General features: G+C 50.1%; 1 protein-coding gene across 1 annotated transcript in view; it reads left to right on the top strand.

Moving 5' to 3' along the window:
- LOC112106108 (metabotropic glutamate receptor 4) overlaps positions 1-12,048 on the top strand; it is a 178,142-nt gene that overhangs the window by 50,959 nt on the left and 115,135 nt on the right. The window contains exon 2 of the mRNA XM_024199166.2: positions 1,152-1,368. Within this exon, the coding sequence (XP_024054934.2) occupies positions 1,152-1,368 (217 nt within the window). The remainder of the gene's footprint in view (positions 1-1,151; positions 1,369-12,048) is intronic.

Here is a 12,048-nt window from a genome sequence, read left to right as displayed (position 1 = left end):
AAGAGCAACAAGAATGATTAAAGGTCTTGAGAACATGACCTATGAAGGAAGGCTGAAATAATTGGGTTTGTTTAGTTTGGAAAAGAGAAGACTGAGAAGGGGACATGATCGCAGTTTTCAGGTATCTAAAAGGGTGTCATAAGGAGGAGGGAGAAAACTTGTTCACCTTAGCCTCTAAGGATAGAACAAGAAGCAATGGGCTTAAACTGCAGCAAGGGAGGTCTAGGTTGGACATTAGGAAAAAGTTCCTAACTGTCAGGGTGGTTAAACACTGGAATAAATTGCCTAGGGAGGTTGTGGAATCTCCATCTCTGGAGCTATTTAAGAGTAGGTTAGATAAATGTCTATCAGGGATGGTCTAGACAGTATTTGGTCCTGCCATGCGGGCAGGGGACTGGACTCGATGACCTCTCGAGGTCCCTTCCAGTCCTAGAATCTATGAATAAGTGCTTTCAGATGTGGATGGAAAGTTTCTGTACAAGAACACTCTTATGATCTTATGGCACCTAGCTGCATCTACAAAACACTTGTCCACTCCCTAGCTTCACCACCCTTATTGCTCAGGTGCTGGTAGAGAGCTGGGAAAAACTTTCAGTGTTCTGCTGGCATTGAGTTGCTTGCACCCAAGAGCCCTCACGGTGCTGTGACTGAGAGAAGCCCAGATCAGATTCCTGAAGAACTGCTGCTGGAGGGAACACTGGCGTATCCCCTGGTAGCATGCAAGCAAAAGCCTTAGTTTTCTTCCTTCCCAGCCCCCTTATTTGAAGGCCAAGGCTTGGTGAACATCTCTTAGTGCCCAGGAAGGTGCAGTATTGTTGGGAATCTAAGTCCTGGCTTCTATCTCTAGTGGTGACCGATGGTGCGCTTATTTCAATAGCGAGAAAAATAGGTTTAAAAAAAATAGGACTCGTGGGTTTTAAAACACAAGGGTAGACAACGATTGTGAATGTGAGTCGACAATGCTCATCCCTTGGTACATCAGATATCCACAACACCCCAGTCTTGCCTTCTTCAAATGTTGCACCTGCTGTGTGATTTGTGTGCCTTCTCTCAAGCCGTCCCGTGTCATGCCAGTGAGACGGCTTGTGGTCTAAGGCTCCTGCAATTTGCTCCTCTTTATTTCAGTGACCTTTCTCTCCTTGCCCCCGCAGATACCCCAGATAAGCTACGCTTCCACTGCCCCAGACCTGAGCGACAACAGTCGGTATGACTTCTTTTCCCGCGTTGTGCCCTCCGACACTTACCAGGCCCAAGCCATGGTGGACATAGTCAAGGAGCTCAAGTGGAATTACGTCTCCACCTTAGCCTCCGAGGGAAGCTACGGCGAGAGTGGGGTGGAGGCCTTCATCCAGAAGTCCAGAGAGGATGGTGAGTGAACTTCCTGCTGAGATATGGGCCATGGGGTTGAAATGGGGTCTGGGAGCAAAATACAGCTGGATCTCTTGAGGGTGAGCTGCATTATGGATCATGGTGTCGGGAACGGCAAGGAAGTGGGGGATAGAACATATCTGGATATAGCTGGGGTTGAGTTAGTGAGGCTAGTCTTTAAGCTTGGACAGCAACATCTTCAGTTTAGAAGCTGAAGGACAAGGGTTCTAGGCCCACCTCTAATATCTCTCAATCACTGATCTATCCATATGGCTGAATACATCAAGCAGGTGAGGAATGGCCCTTCTCAGGCTAGCTAGCAGAGAAAGTGGTGATGACTGGAGGGGAAAGGGCTGGTTTTTATGAAGCATCTTGTGTGTTAAGGAACATCCTAGGAGCACTTGTCCTCAAGTGCAAACTGTGTGAGGCAGCTGTGACTCGATCTGCTGTGGTAACAGCTGCCCATTGGAGGGTGCTGCATTAGCCCGCACCCAGGCCTCTGCTGTGTTACCAGCATGGTGGAATCGGGAAGCGCCTGTTAGCATCTGGGAAACAGCGACCGCTGCGGCCTGTCGGGAGAATGTTGTAGCTTCCCGAGGTCCATCTGTGGCAGTGGGGGTTAGGCTGCTTTTGAACTGGGGGGGCAGCCTGTGGGGGACTTGTGTGCTAATGTGACATCAAGCTCTGTCCACATGGTTAGGCTAATACAATTCAGCCTCAGTCGTGATCCACCCTAGGGGGTCTTAGGGTCCGGTGCACGACCCAGGTGCAATCGAGAGATGCAATGTTTGGCACGGGGCATGTGAAGAGTCAGGCCGAAGGGAACAATCAACGTGAAATGCGACTAGAACACTGTCGATGGAGAGAGGAAATGTATGTGGAATGGGATGGATCCTGATGTCTTTGCTTGCTCAGGATTGGGCCCATTGGAGTTTCGCCTGAACAAGGGTCTCTGGATTTATCCCTGTTTCCACCTCGTCCTCTTTCCCTGTGCTAAATCCCCAAATAGCCTAACGTGTGCATTCTCCCTCTGTGAGACGAAGGGAGGCGTAGCAGTCCAGGGAGGAAGAAGCAATGCGGGGTGGGGATGAAGAGGAAAGACAGCCCTCTCCTTTACTCCTCTTCTCCCCCTCCAAGGACTTTCACCCTAATGGAGGGGTCACCCTTTCCGAGGATGGAGATAGACCCTAGCTCCAGCACCAAAAGGTCCCCTGGCTCAGAGAGAGGAACCACTCTCCTGGGAAGAGAGGGGGATTTCAGTCTCCTGTTCAGTTGTTCCTGGTCCTTGCCCCCACTACTCAGGGGCCCTGATCCTGGCTCGGGGGCTCTGCAGCCTTGTGGGGTGATGGGACAATTCAATCCTTATTTGTTTGCTTCTGCTGTGGGCATCTCTTCTCCAGGCACATATATAGGCCCCAACTCATCCCTGGGCATGTGCAGAGACCACTGGGATGGCAATGCCCCTCCCCTGGTGCAGCCCCTGGCACAGATGAGAGTAGTATTGGGGGCAGACTTAACCTGTCTGCAGCTGCTTAGCCACTATTGGAGTGACTAGGAGTAGCCGCCCCTCCCTCTCCTGCCCTGACGCCCCTCCGGCTCCAGGGTGGTTCCTAAGGGGCATGTGCCAGTGGGGATATTCCCCATGGGGAGTGTTGCCTGGCTGCCTTGTGGCCCCCTTGCACTGTCACAGCTGACAAACAGACCCAGAGTGTGGGGCTGCATCTCCCCCCATCCGTGGAGCATTGCATCTCCTCTGTTAACTCTGAACTCTCCTTCCAGCGGGGTCTCTCCCCAGGCAGCCCCCAGTACCCGGGCGCTCTTCCCTGTCGCTAGCATGGAACAGGTAGCCAGCCAATCACAGCAGCGCCTGTCTGCTAAATGAGGTTTGATGTTTCCAACGTCTTTAGCTGCAGTGCAAGAAAAGAAGGGAGAGAGGCGCCGATCTCCAAATTGAAATCTGAACGGAACGGCTGTGGGCTGCTACTGACGTCCCCCTCTGCAGCCTAATCCTTCTGCGAGATTAAAGATGTCTTTGGCTACATATTGTATTGATTCATTCCCTGAAGTATAAATCATCCCTTTGCAGGCTGGCAACCAGTGACTACAGCTGGGGGATTTAAAAAAAAAAATGATTCTGGACCAACGATGAACCAGGCACGACATAAATTTCAAAGCCTTGATTAAGACTCTGTTTGTGTGAGCTGTGCTGCCTGTTGCTCCTGGAGGCCAGTGAGATGGGGGGATAGGATGCTGAGGAGGAACATTAGGGGCTCAGGGAGAAATTGTCTGCAAGAGCAATGCAGTCCTTTGTAGTTTATCCCCATCGGGTACTGTGTGATCCAGGCCAGGACTCAGAGGAGACCTGGTGTTGGAGTCTGAAGTAGCAGAGGCTGCCTTAGTCTGGGACTTGGCGAGCCAGAGAGAACCACAGGGATTGTCAGTGTCCAGCAGCCTCACTGGATCACGCCTTCATATTCACTACGGCGGAGCCCTCTCTCCCTGTGTGTCCACGGGGCTGCAGACTTGTGACAGCGTCCTGAGACATACAGCCACGACAATGCAGGGATGCAAGGTCATCGCCCCAGCTGTTGCAGTGGGGAAACCTTCCCCCCCCCCGTTCCCTTTTGTGCTGAAACAAGCTCCCTGTGGCCCAGGCTGGTCAGGATGCTAGGCCCCATCTTGAACTTGCCATGACAACACAAGTGCTTTCCCCTCTCTCCCTCCTCGTGGCATTGGCAGAATGATGCCACCTCTGCTGTGGTATTACTAGCTCCCCCTTTCAAGAGAGGAGCCCCCGTGGCTGAAATTGAAAGAAAACAAGGGTAGAGAGCGTGACTCTCTCAGTTAAAGATGTATGTCTTGTTTCCAGTCTGATTGCTGGTGCTCAGTTGCCAACAGAGATGCCCCAGCTGTTTTCAAGTTGGTGATGGCATGCACACAACACAACACGTTTTATCTCAAGACACAGGGCCAAATTATTTGCTGACTTTTCCCATGCTAGTTGGGTTATACATGGGGTAAATCAAGCCAGAATATGCCCTACAGAGTCAGTGACTCCTGTTGTTATTATGGTTTGTACTGGGGTAGCACCTACGAGCCCCAGTCATGGAGCAGAACCCTATTGTGCTAGACGCGGTACAATCACAGAATGAAAAGACAGTCCCTGCCACCAAAGAGCTTACATCGCTACCGGGGGGAGCATGGTCCATCCTTTGGGCCCCAGCAAGAGATCTAGATTTGTTCTCCATCACTGGCAACTTTAGAATCAAGACTGGATGTTTTTCTAAAAGATCCGGTGTCTGAACTTTTTTGGGGGGCAGCTCTATGGCCTTTGCTATGTAGGAGTTCCAGGGAAGGATGGTCCCTTCTGGTCTTGGAATCCATGAGTCAGTCCACAGCAGTTTCTGGACGGTAGTGTCTGCTGGCTGCAGTTCTTTCTGTGTAAGTGGCTAGGAAACGCATTCGCTGTGTGTAAGGAGACTTGGAATAAGTTGGGGCTTTGCTGTGGCCCAGCCAGTGAGCCTATTTCAACTCTCCCGGCCTTTCCAGATCAGTCACTGTGCGGGGCACTTTCCAGGAGAGAAGACTTTTTCCAAACACTACCAGGTTTTAACGGAAAATAAAGTTGGCACCGTTGCTTGGTTCTCCCAGTTCAGTGGAATTATCCCTGTGGGCAGGTGCTTTAACTTGTCTATAGACTTTGGACAGCCTGAAAGTCTGTGCTCAGCAAAACTCTTTGCAAGGATTTGTCAGGGATCGGAAAGCGTTCTGCTGACGGGTGCCGCCGGATGCTTAGAAAGGATTATCGCCAGTGGGAGTAGGGGGAGAGCGCCGGCTGCATTCTGGGAGCTTGCAGCTGCTGCGGCTCCAGCCTCCCCCAAGAGGGGCTGCTGTGGAGAATAAAGCGGGAGTCCTGGATGTGGAGGGGGAGCTCTGAGCCACACCAGTGCTAGCCTCTCCCACTAGGAGACTCTGAAAGGAGTGAGACAGGAGCCCTAACTGTGGGGGTGAAGATTAGGTCTTTGCCTCTCCCAGAAGCAAGCTCTATAGGGAAACCTGCAGGAGCAGTGAGAGGGGGTGGGGAAGGGGAGAACAGAGAGCTACTCCAGTCCCAGCCTCTGTCAGTAGGAGGTGCTGTTGTTAAGAGCTGATATGGCACCTTATCCACTAACTAACTATTGACATACATGTGAATACTGAGCACTCCTGTAACTGGGGTGCAAGTTCACTGGCTGGGGGCCATCTCACAGCTACTCCGCACCCAGCCTCTCCCGACAGAAGGCGCCATAGGAAACAGTGGAAAGAGCTGCCCAGGCGTGGGAAGTCCCAGCATCTCCCAGCAGGAGGCGCTGTGGGCAGCGGTGCTGCAATACTGTCTGCGGGGTGCTCGCTCGGTGCTAACCTCTCTTAGCAGGAGTATGCTACAGGAAATGATGTAGGACTGGCAGTGGGGAGAGCTCGGTTTGGCCTATCCCTGTTCTGCGTTTCTTTGACTATCTGCTGCATAATAATCCATGGAGAGACAAGAACTAAAGAGTGTTTTCGGAGGCAGTTAGAGTCCTGCCGTGCACCGACTGCTGCCTATTACTAATTTAACTGTATCTGAATGGCACATTAAATTCTGGCAAGATCTGTGGGACACCAGTCCATCTAGCGCAAGTCAAACTGTGTTACGGCCTTATAAATGGATAACGGGAATAAAAACTTCTAGGTGACGAGCTTCTAATCAAAGCCCTATAAATAGGAATTGCGTTAATCCAATGTCTCTGTAATGCTGTGGCTCTGAGAACCGGCTGTGCTTTTAGTATGCAGAAGAGTCCGTCTAGGGATTCAACCAGGAATCGCTGCTCTTTAGGATTTTAACTTGAAAAGCAGAATGTTTTGGCAGGTCTGCAGTCTTACGTGAGTGCGTGTGTGCTTCAGAGCAGGCAGGTGTGGCTGTTCCTGGATGCACTTGTACTTGTGATCATGTGGGTGTACTTTGTGTGTATACACCTGTATCTGTGCATGCGTGAGCAGGTCTACGGGTGTTACTCAGGGCAAAGGTGTCCACACCTAGCACTGTGTGTACGTGTTGATTGTCTGCGTTTCTGCATAGACCTGGGGGTGTATGACCTGTGGGTGTGCGCATAGGTGTGTGTGTGTGTGTGTGTGTGTGTGTGTGTGTGTGTGTACGTCTGGGTGCATCTCTGTAGACCTTGAACGTGCATATGAATGTTCAGAGATATGTGGCACATAGCAGTCAGAACATGTGACTAGACATACCTGTGACTCCATAGCTGTGGAAGTGACAGTGCTTGTGTGTGTATCTGTGCCTGTCTGGATGTAGGCTGTGTGTGCATGAGAAAGGGGGAGGGAGGCAGGGAGTGTGGTGTTAGCGTAGAAAAAGGGTTTTTCCTGCTCTCCGTTAACAGCTTAGCTGCTAACCCGACTGGGGTTTGTCAGTGCTAAGCAGCAGCTCCATCTGAACCCTAATGATAACACGACTCAGCTGACAACCAGCAGAATAAAGGGGAAAGTAACTGTTTTTTGTTGTCGCTTTGCATTCTCTCTCACACAGATTTGCCATCCAAGAGAAGAGCTCTTTTCTGCCCGGCTTGCACAGGTTGGGGGGGCTCCTGTTCCCCTGGTGCTGTGTGAGTGCCCGCCCTGGAGCTAGACAGTCTGTCATGCTGGTGGTGGGGGCAGTGGTAGAGGAGGTGTTAAGAATATTGGATTTGCAGTACTGCGTCAGAGCGCTGATCCGTCAAGTCCAGCATCCGACCTCTGCTAGTGGCCGCTGACTGATGCTTCCGTTCCTGATGGATGTGCCTGGAGCAAAGACTTTATTTTAAAGGCAAATGGCACCTGGATTCTATCCCAGCAGGGTGGCTTTGCTGTCCTGTGGCTCAGGCCTGTTCCCCCAGTGCGGTAGCCCTTTCTTAGAGATCTGCCTCCAATACGGAGTCTGAGGGTGTGTCTACACTGCAATTAGACACGCCTGGCTGGCCTGTGCCAGCTTGGGCTCATGGGGCTACGGCCAAGGGGCTGTTTAACTGCAGTTTAGACAGTGCAGCCTGAGCTCTGGGACCCTCCCACCTCGCGGGGTCCTAGAGCCTGGGCTCCAGCCCGAGCCTGAATGTCTACACAGCAATTAACCAGCTCCTTAGCCTGAGCCCCGCAAGTCTGAGTCAGTCGGCACAGGCCACTTGCGGGTTTTTAATTGCAGTGTAGACATACCTGAGCGAGTGGCATTTGTTATTGATAGATTTTAAGGCCAGATAGAAGGAACCATTAGATCATCCAGTCTGATCTCCTGCATAGTGCAGAGCAGAGAATTTCATCCAGTTACTCCTGTACTGAGCCAGGATGGATGTTTGACTAACACATACCTCCCGGACAAGACTCCAGGCTTGATCTGAAGACTTCAAGAGATGGCAGATCCACCACCGCCCTTGGTAATTAGTTCCAATGATTAATCATTGTCAGTGTTAAAAATTAGTGCTTTATTTCTAATTTGAATTTGTCTGGCATTAACTTATAAAATCATAGAACATCAGGGTTGGAAGGGACCTCAGGAGGTCATCTAGTCCAACCCCCTGCTCAAAGCAGGACCAATCCCCAACTCAATCAGCTTCTAGCCATCGGTTCTTGTGCCTTTCTCTGCTAGGTTAAAGAGCCCTCTAGTACCTGTTATTTTCTCCCCAGGAACGTACTTGTACACGGTAACCAAGTCGTCGCTCAGTCTCCTTTTTGACAAAGTGAACCGATTGAGCTCGTTAAGTCTCACTGTAAAGCATATTTTTGTTTCTAGCCCTCCAGTTGTTTTTGTGGCTTTTGTCTGCACACTCTCTCCAGTTTGTCAATAACCCGTTAAAAATGTGCACATCAGGACTGTATGCAGCATTCCAGTATTGGCCTCACTAGTGCCATATCCAGAGCTAAAATCGCCTCCTTGCTACCGCTCAACATTCCCCTGTTTACACGTCCGAGGCTCACATTAGACCCGGGGTTCTCAAACTGGGGGTCGGGACCCCTCAGGAGTTGCGAGGTTATTACATGGGGGGTCGCAAGCTATCAGCCTCCACCCTAACCCTGCTTCACCTCCAGCATTTATAATGGTGTTAAATATATTTAAAAGTATTTTTAATTTAGAAGGGGGGGTCGCACTCAGAGGCTTGCTATGTGAAAGGGGTCACCTGTACAAAACTTTGAGGACCACTGCATTAGACCTTTTAGCCACCGCATTCCCTGGGCGCGCATGTTGAGTTGCTTGCCCACTTTGACCCCTGCTTTCCAGGATATACCCCCCACCCCCATGCTGGAAATGTGGCCTGCATTCCTTGTTCCTAGATGTATGACCTTGCGTTTGGCTGTGTTAAAATGTAGTTTGTTTTCTACCTGATGACCCGAGTTGTGGGAGCTACAGTTTCCTCTTGGTGGTTCCCTCCTTTCTCTGGGGCTGGGTTCTGACAGGGTTCTCAAGGTCTATAAAAATGTTCTTAAGGGGTGAACTTCAATGGGAGTTGCAGGTGCTCAGCACCTTGGAAAGGTGGGTCAGAGGGGTTTCTCGACTCAGGGCAGACCCTGGCAGGATCAGTTGGCGTATTCGAAGGGCTTTGTTCAGAGAGACTTACAAGGTGGTGCTGGGTAATTGCTCTTTTGCCCTTAAGGAGACACTATTGCAAGAATCTGCAGAGTTCCAGAAGCTGAACCTGGTTTTGTCTGTTAGGGTTGAGAGATGACTGGCGTGTCACTGGGGCAAGCTGCAGCTCTACTTAGGGTGGACTGAAGCTACATGTAGCTCCAACAGATTGACTTGCAAGGACCCTGTGTTGTTCTTGGTGGGAGCTGGGGCTGCTGGAGGAGGGCAGGGAGAGAGAAATTCTGCTGGATAAGAACGTTGTTGGAAGTTCCTCCTTGAGGGTTATGGCATCAGACCATGAGGCCTGGATTTGGTCCTCCCTAAGGACTTGATCTGAAGTCAGCAGAAAGACTCCCGTAGATTTCAACAGCTTTTAGATAAGGCTTCAAATCTGGCATTTTTCTAGTTGAGGCACTAAATTGCGTATGGATTCCCAATCAACCTAAAGCCAGGAGGAACCCAAGGTTACAATTCTGCTTCACCTTGGAGGTTGTGTGTTCAGCCCCTCACCTGCTTCCTCCATCCATCAGCTTCATCCTCTGCCACAGAGAGGTCTATAAATCTTTTCAGCACCACCTGTCCTTGCTGCATCACGCTGCCACGGCCAGAAGAGCTGTCTGCTCCAACGCAAATTCAGCACAGCAAGGGGATGGCTCTGAGGAAAGGCATGCCAGATTTCAAGGGGCTTCTAAGTCTGGGATAGGGGCTGAGGGAACCCAGGTCTGCATCCAGGTCATAACTGCCTATGAAAGGTTTCTTTTACCTTCTTCTGAAGCAGTTATTACTAGCCACCATTGGAGACCAGATACTGGACACGCCAAGGGCTAGACGGACCATGGGTCCGATACAATATGGCAAGTCGTCTGTTTTCATTGCTGTCCCCATGGAAGGGCTCTGGAATGAGGGGGATATTTAAGGGGCCAAATTATTTGCCTCCCCTGGGTTCTTTGCTTTGTTCCAGAGATCAAGCAGGTCACATGACCCCACAATGACTTTGCTCCCACTAAGCAACAAGTTCGACCTGATGTGAGTGCCCACGTGATAAGCTGAAATAGCATAGTGATTAGACCTGGTGAGCCAGCTGCATGAGGGGTGAAGTTCACTCCTGTGCAGAGGGACTGTTTCGCTGAGCCCTGGGATGTAAGTAATGCCTAGGCCTCATGCCTGCCACCCCGGCGTCGGGGGAGTTTCACCTTAGTTGCAGATGCCACTCCACTGAATGTTCCGCCCAATCACTCAACAGGGAATCCAGCCAGATGTTGAGGGTTGGTGTGGGGTAGACTTGAGGCTGTTTTAAGAGATGATGTGATGGGAACCACAGAAGTGAGAGTCTCTTTCCTGAGCAACCCAGCTGCAAAGCTGTTTCTATTAGTCTCATTTCCCCATTGGGAGAAATGAGAGACAGAGCGGGAAAGTGACTGGCTTAAAGTCACAAAGTGAGCCAATGGCACAGTCAGGATAAGAACCCAGGAATCCTGACTTCCCCTTTGGCTTCCCAATACAATGATTATAATGACTTAGAGTCATCCTCCAAATCTAGCGTGGCTGTGGTTTAAGACAAATGAATTTGTGATAATTGCAGGTAACTGGACAGTTAACTATCTGACTTAGCAATTACAGTGTAAATTAATGTACTTGGAGTCTAGACACATATGTATTAACCGAAGACCGAGCGCCATAATTCGTTTATACAGTTAACCTTATGGTTATGTGAATTAGTGTTAATTTGGTTATCAGAGAGCCTAATTACACTGTAATTACAGTATAACTGCAGTGTAATTAGTCACTGTATTATCAGAAGTAACCCTGCTCCCCTGCTGTAACTACTGGAACACATTTATTTACGGAGCAATAGAACGCTACCCTACATTACAGGCCAGGCTGTGTCACTCACCACAGTCAACTCAGTGAGCAGTGCTGCTGGAGTATTTACAAACTGGCCTACAGCTACTGGTGGAGTAATATGGCTGTATACAAGATACATATGCATCAAAGGGCATCAGTGGGGGGAGGGATAGCTCAGTGGTTTGAGCATTGGCCTGCTAAACCCAGGGTCGTGAGTTCAATTGTTGAGGGGGTAATTTAGGGAACTGGGGTAAAAATCTGTCTGGGGATTGGTCCTGCTTTGAGCAGGGAGTTGGACTAGATGACCTCCTGAGGTCCCTTCCAACCCTTTTATTAAAAAAAAAAATATGGGGGTGGAGAGAGAGAGCTCAGTGGTTTGAGCATTGGCCTGCTAAACCCAGGGTTGTGAGTTCAATCCTTGAGGGGGCCACTTAGGGATCTGGGGCAAAATCAGTACTTGGTCCTGCTAGTGAAGGCAGGGGGCTGGACTCGATGACCCTTTGGGGTCCCTTCCAGTTTTATGAGATAGGTATATCTCCATATAACAGTGCTTGGGTCATCAAGGAATGTGTGATCAGCCCCAAGATGCATGTTTGTTTCGTCTTATTTGAGTACACTTTTTCAGAAGGACTCAACACCCACAGCTGGGTTGAGATATTCAGGAGAGCACCACATGTTGGGTGCATGTGCAGCTCTGCCCAGAAGTGTCCCTTGAAAATCTGCCCCTTATTTAGGGGCGTAAATGGGAGCTGAGCTCTTCTGAAAAACCCGGCCCTTGGACCTTCTAGGTAGGATTGGGATTTTCAAAAGGATTCATTGTTGGTCCAGCTCTGGAAGCCAATGATTCAGAAACTCCCATTGACTTCAATGGGGGCAGAGTCAGGCAGATTTTCAAGAGCGCAACGTGCGCCCAACGTGCTGAGCGTCTACAAAGAAACTAGGTTGGGCCTGATTCTTCTTTCTCTTATACTGGTGTAAATATGGAGTGGCCCCATTGAAGCCAGTGGAGTTACAGTGGTGTCAAGCCAGATTCAGTGAATGAAGAAAATATAAAACTATACATAGGGGCCAGGTTTTTCTTTACTCTAAGGCCCCTTTGCACCACTCTGGTAGTATAAAGGGGCATGTAATGTATTCCGATGTCAAAGCCCCTTTACGCTGCCGGAGCGGTGTGAATGAGACTCTGGCAGTTTGTCAAGCCACAAAGTTTA

Source organism: Terrapene carolina, unplaced genomic scaffold (assembly GCF_002925995.2).
Source record: "Terrapene carolina triunguis isolate 2854851 unplaced genomic scaffold, T_m_triunguis-2.0 Scaffold197, whole genome shotgun sequence".
Classification (NCBI taxonomy): domain Eukaryota; kingdom Metazoa; phylum Chordata; order Testudines; family Emydidae; genus Terrapene; species Terrapene triunguis.
The sequence above is the reverse complement of the archived record's forward strand: the minus strand, read 5'-3'. Positions and strand labels throughout refer to the sequence as shown.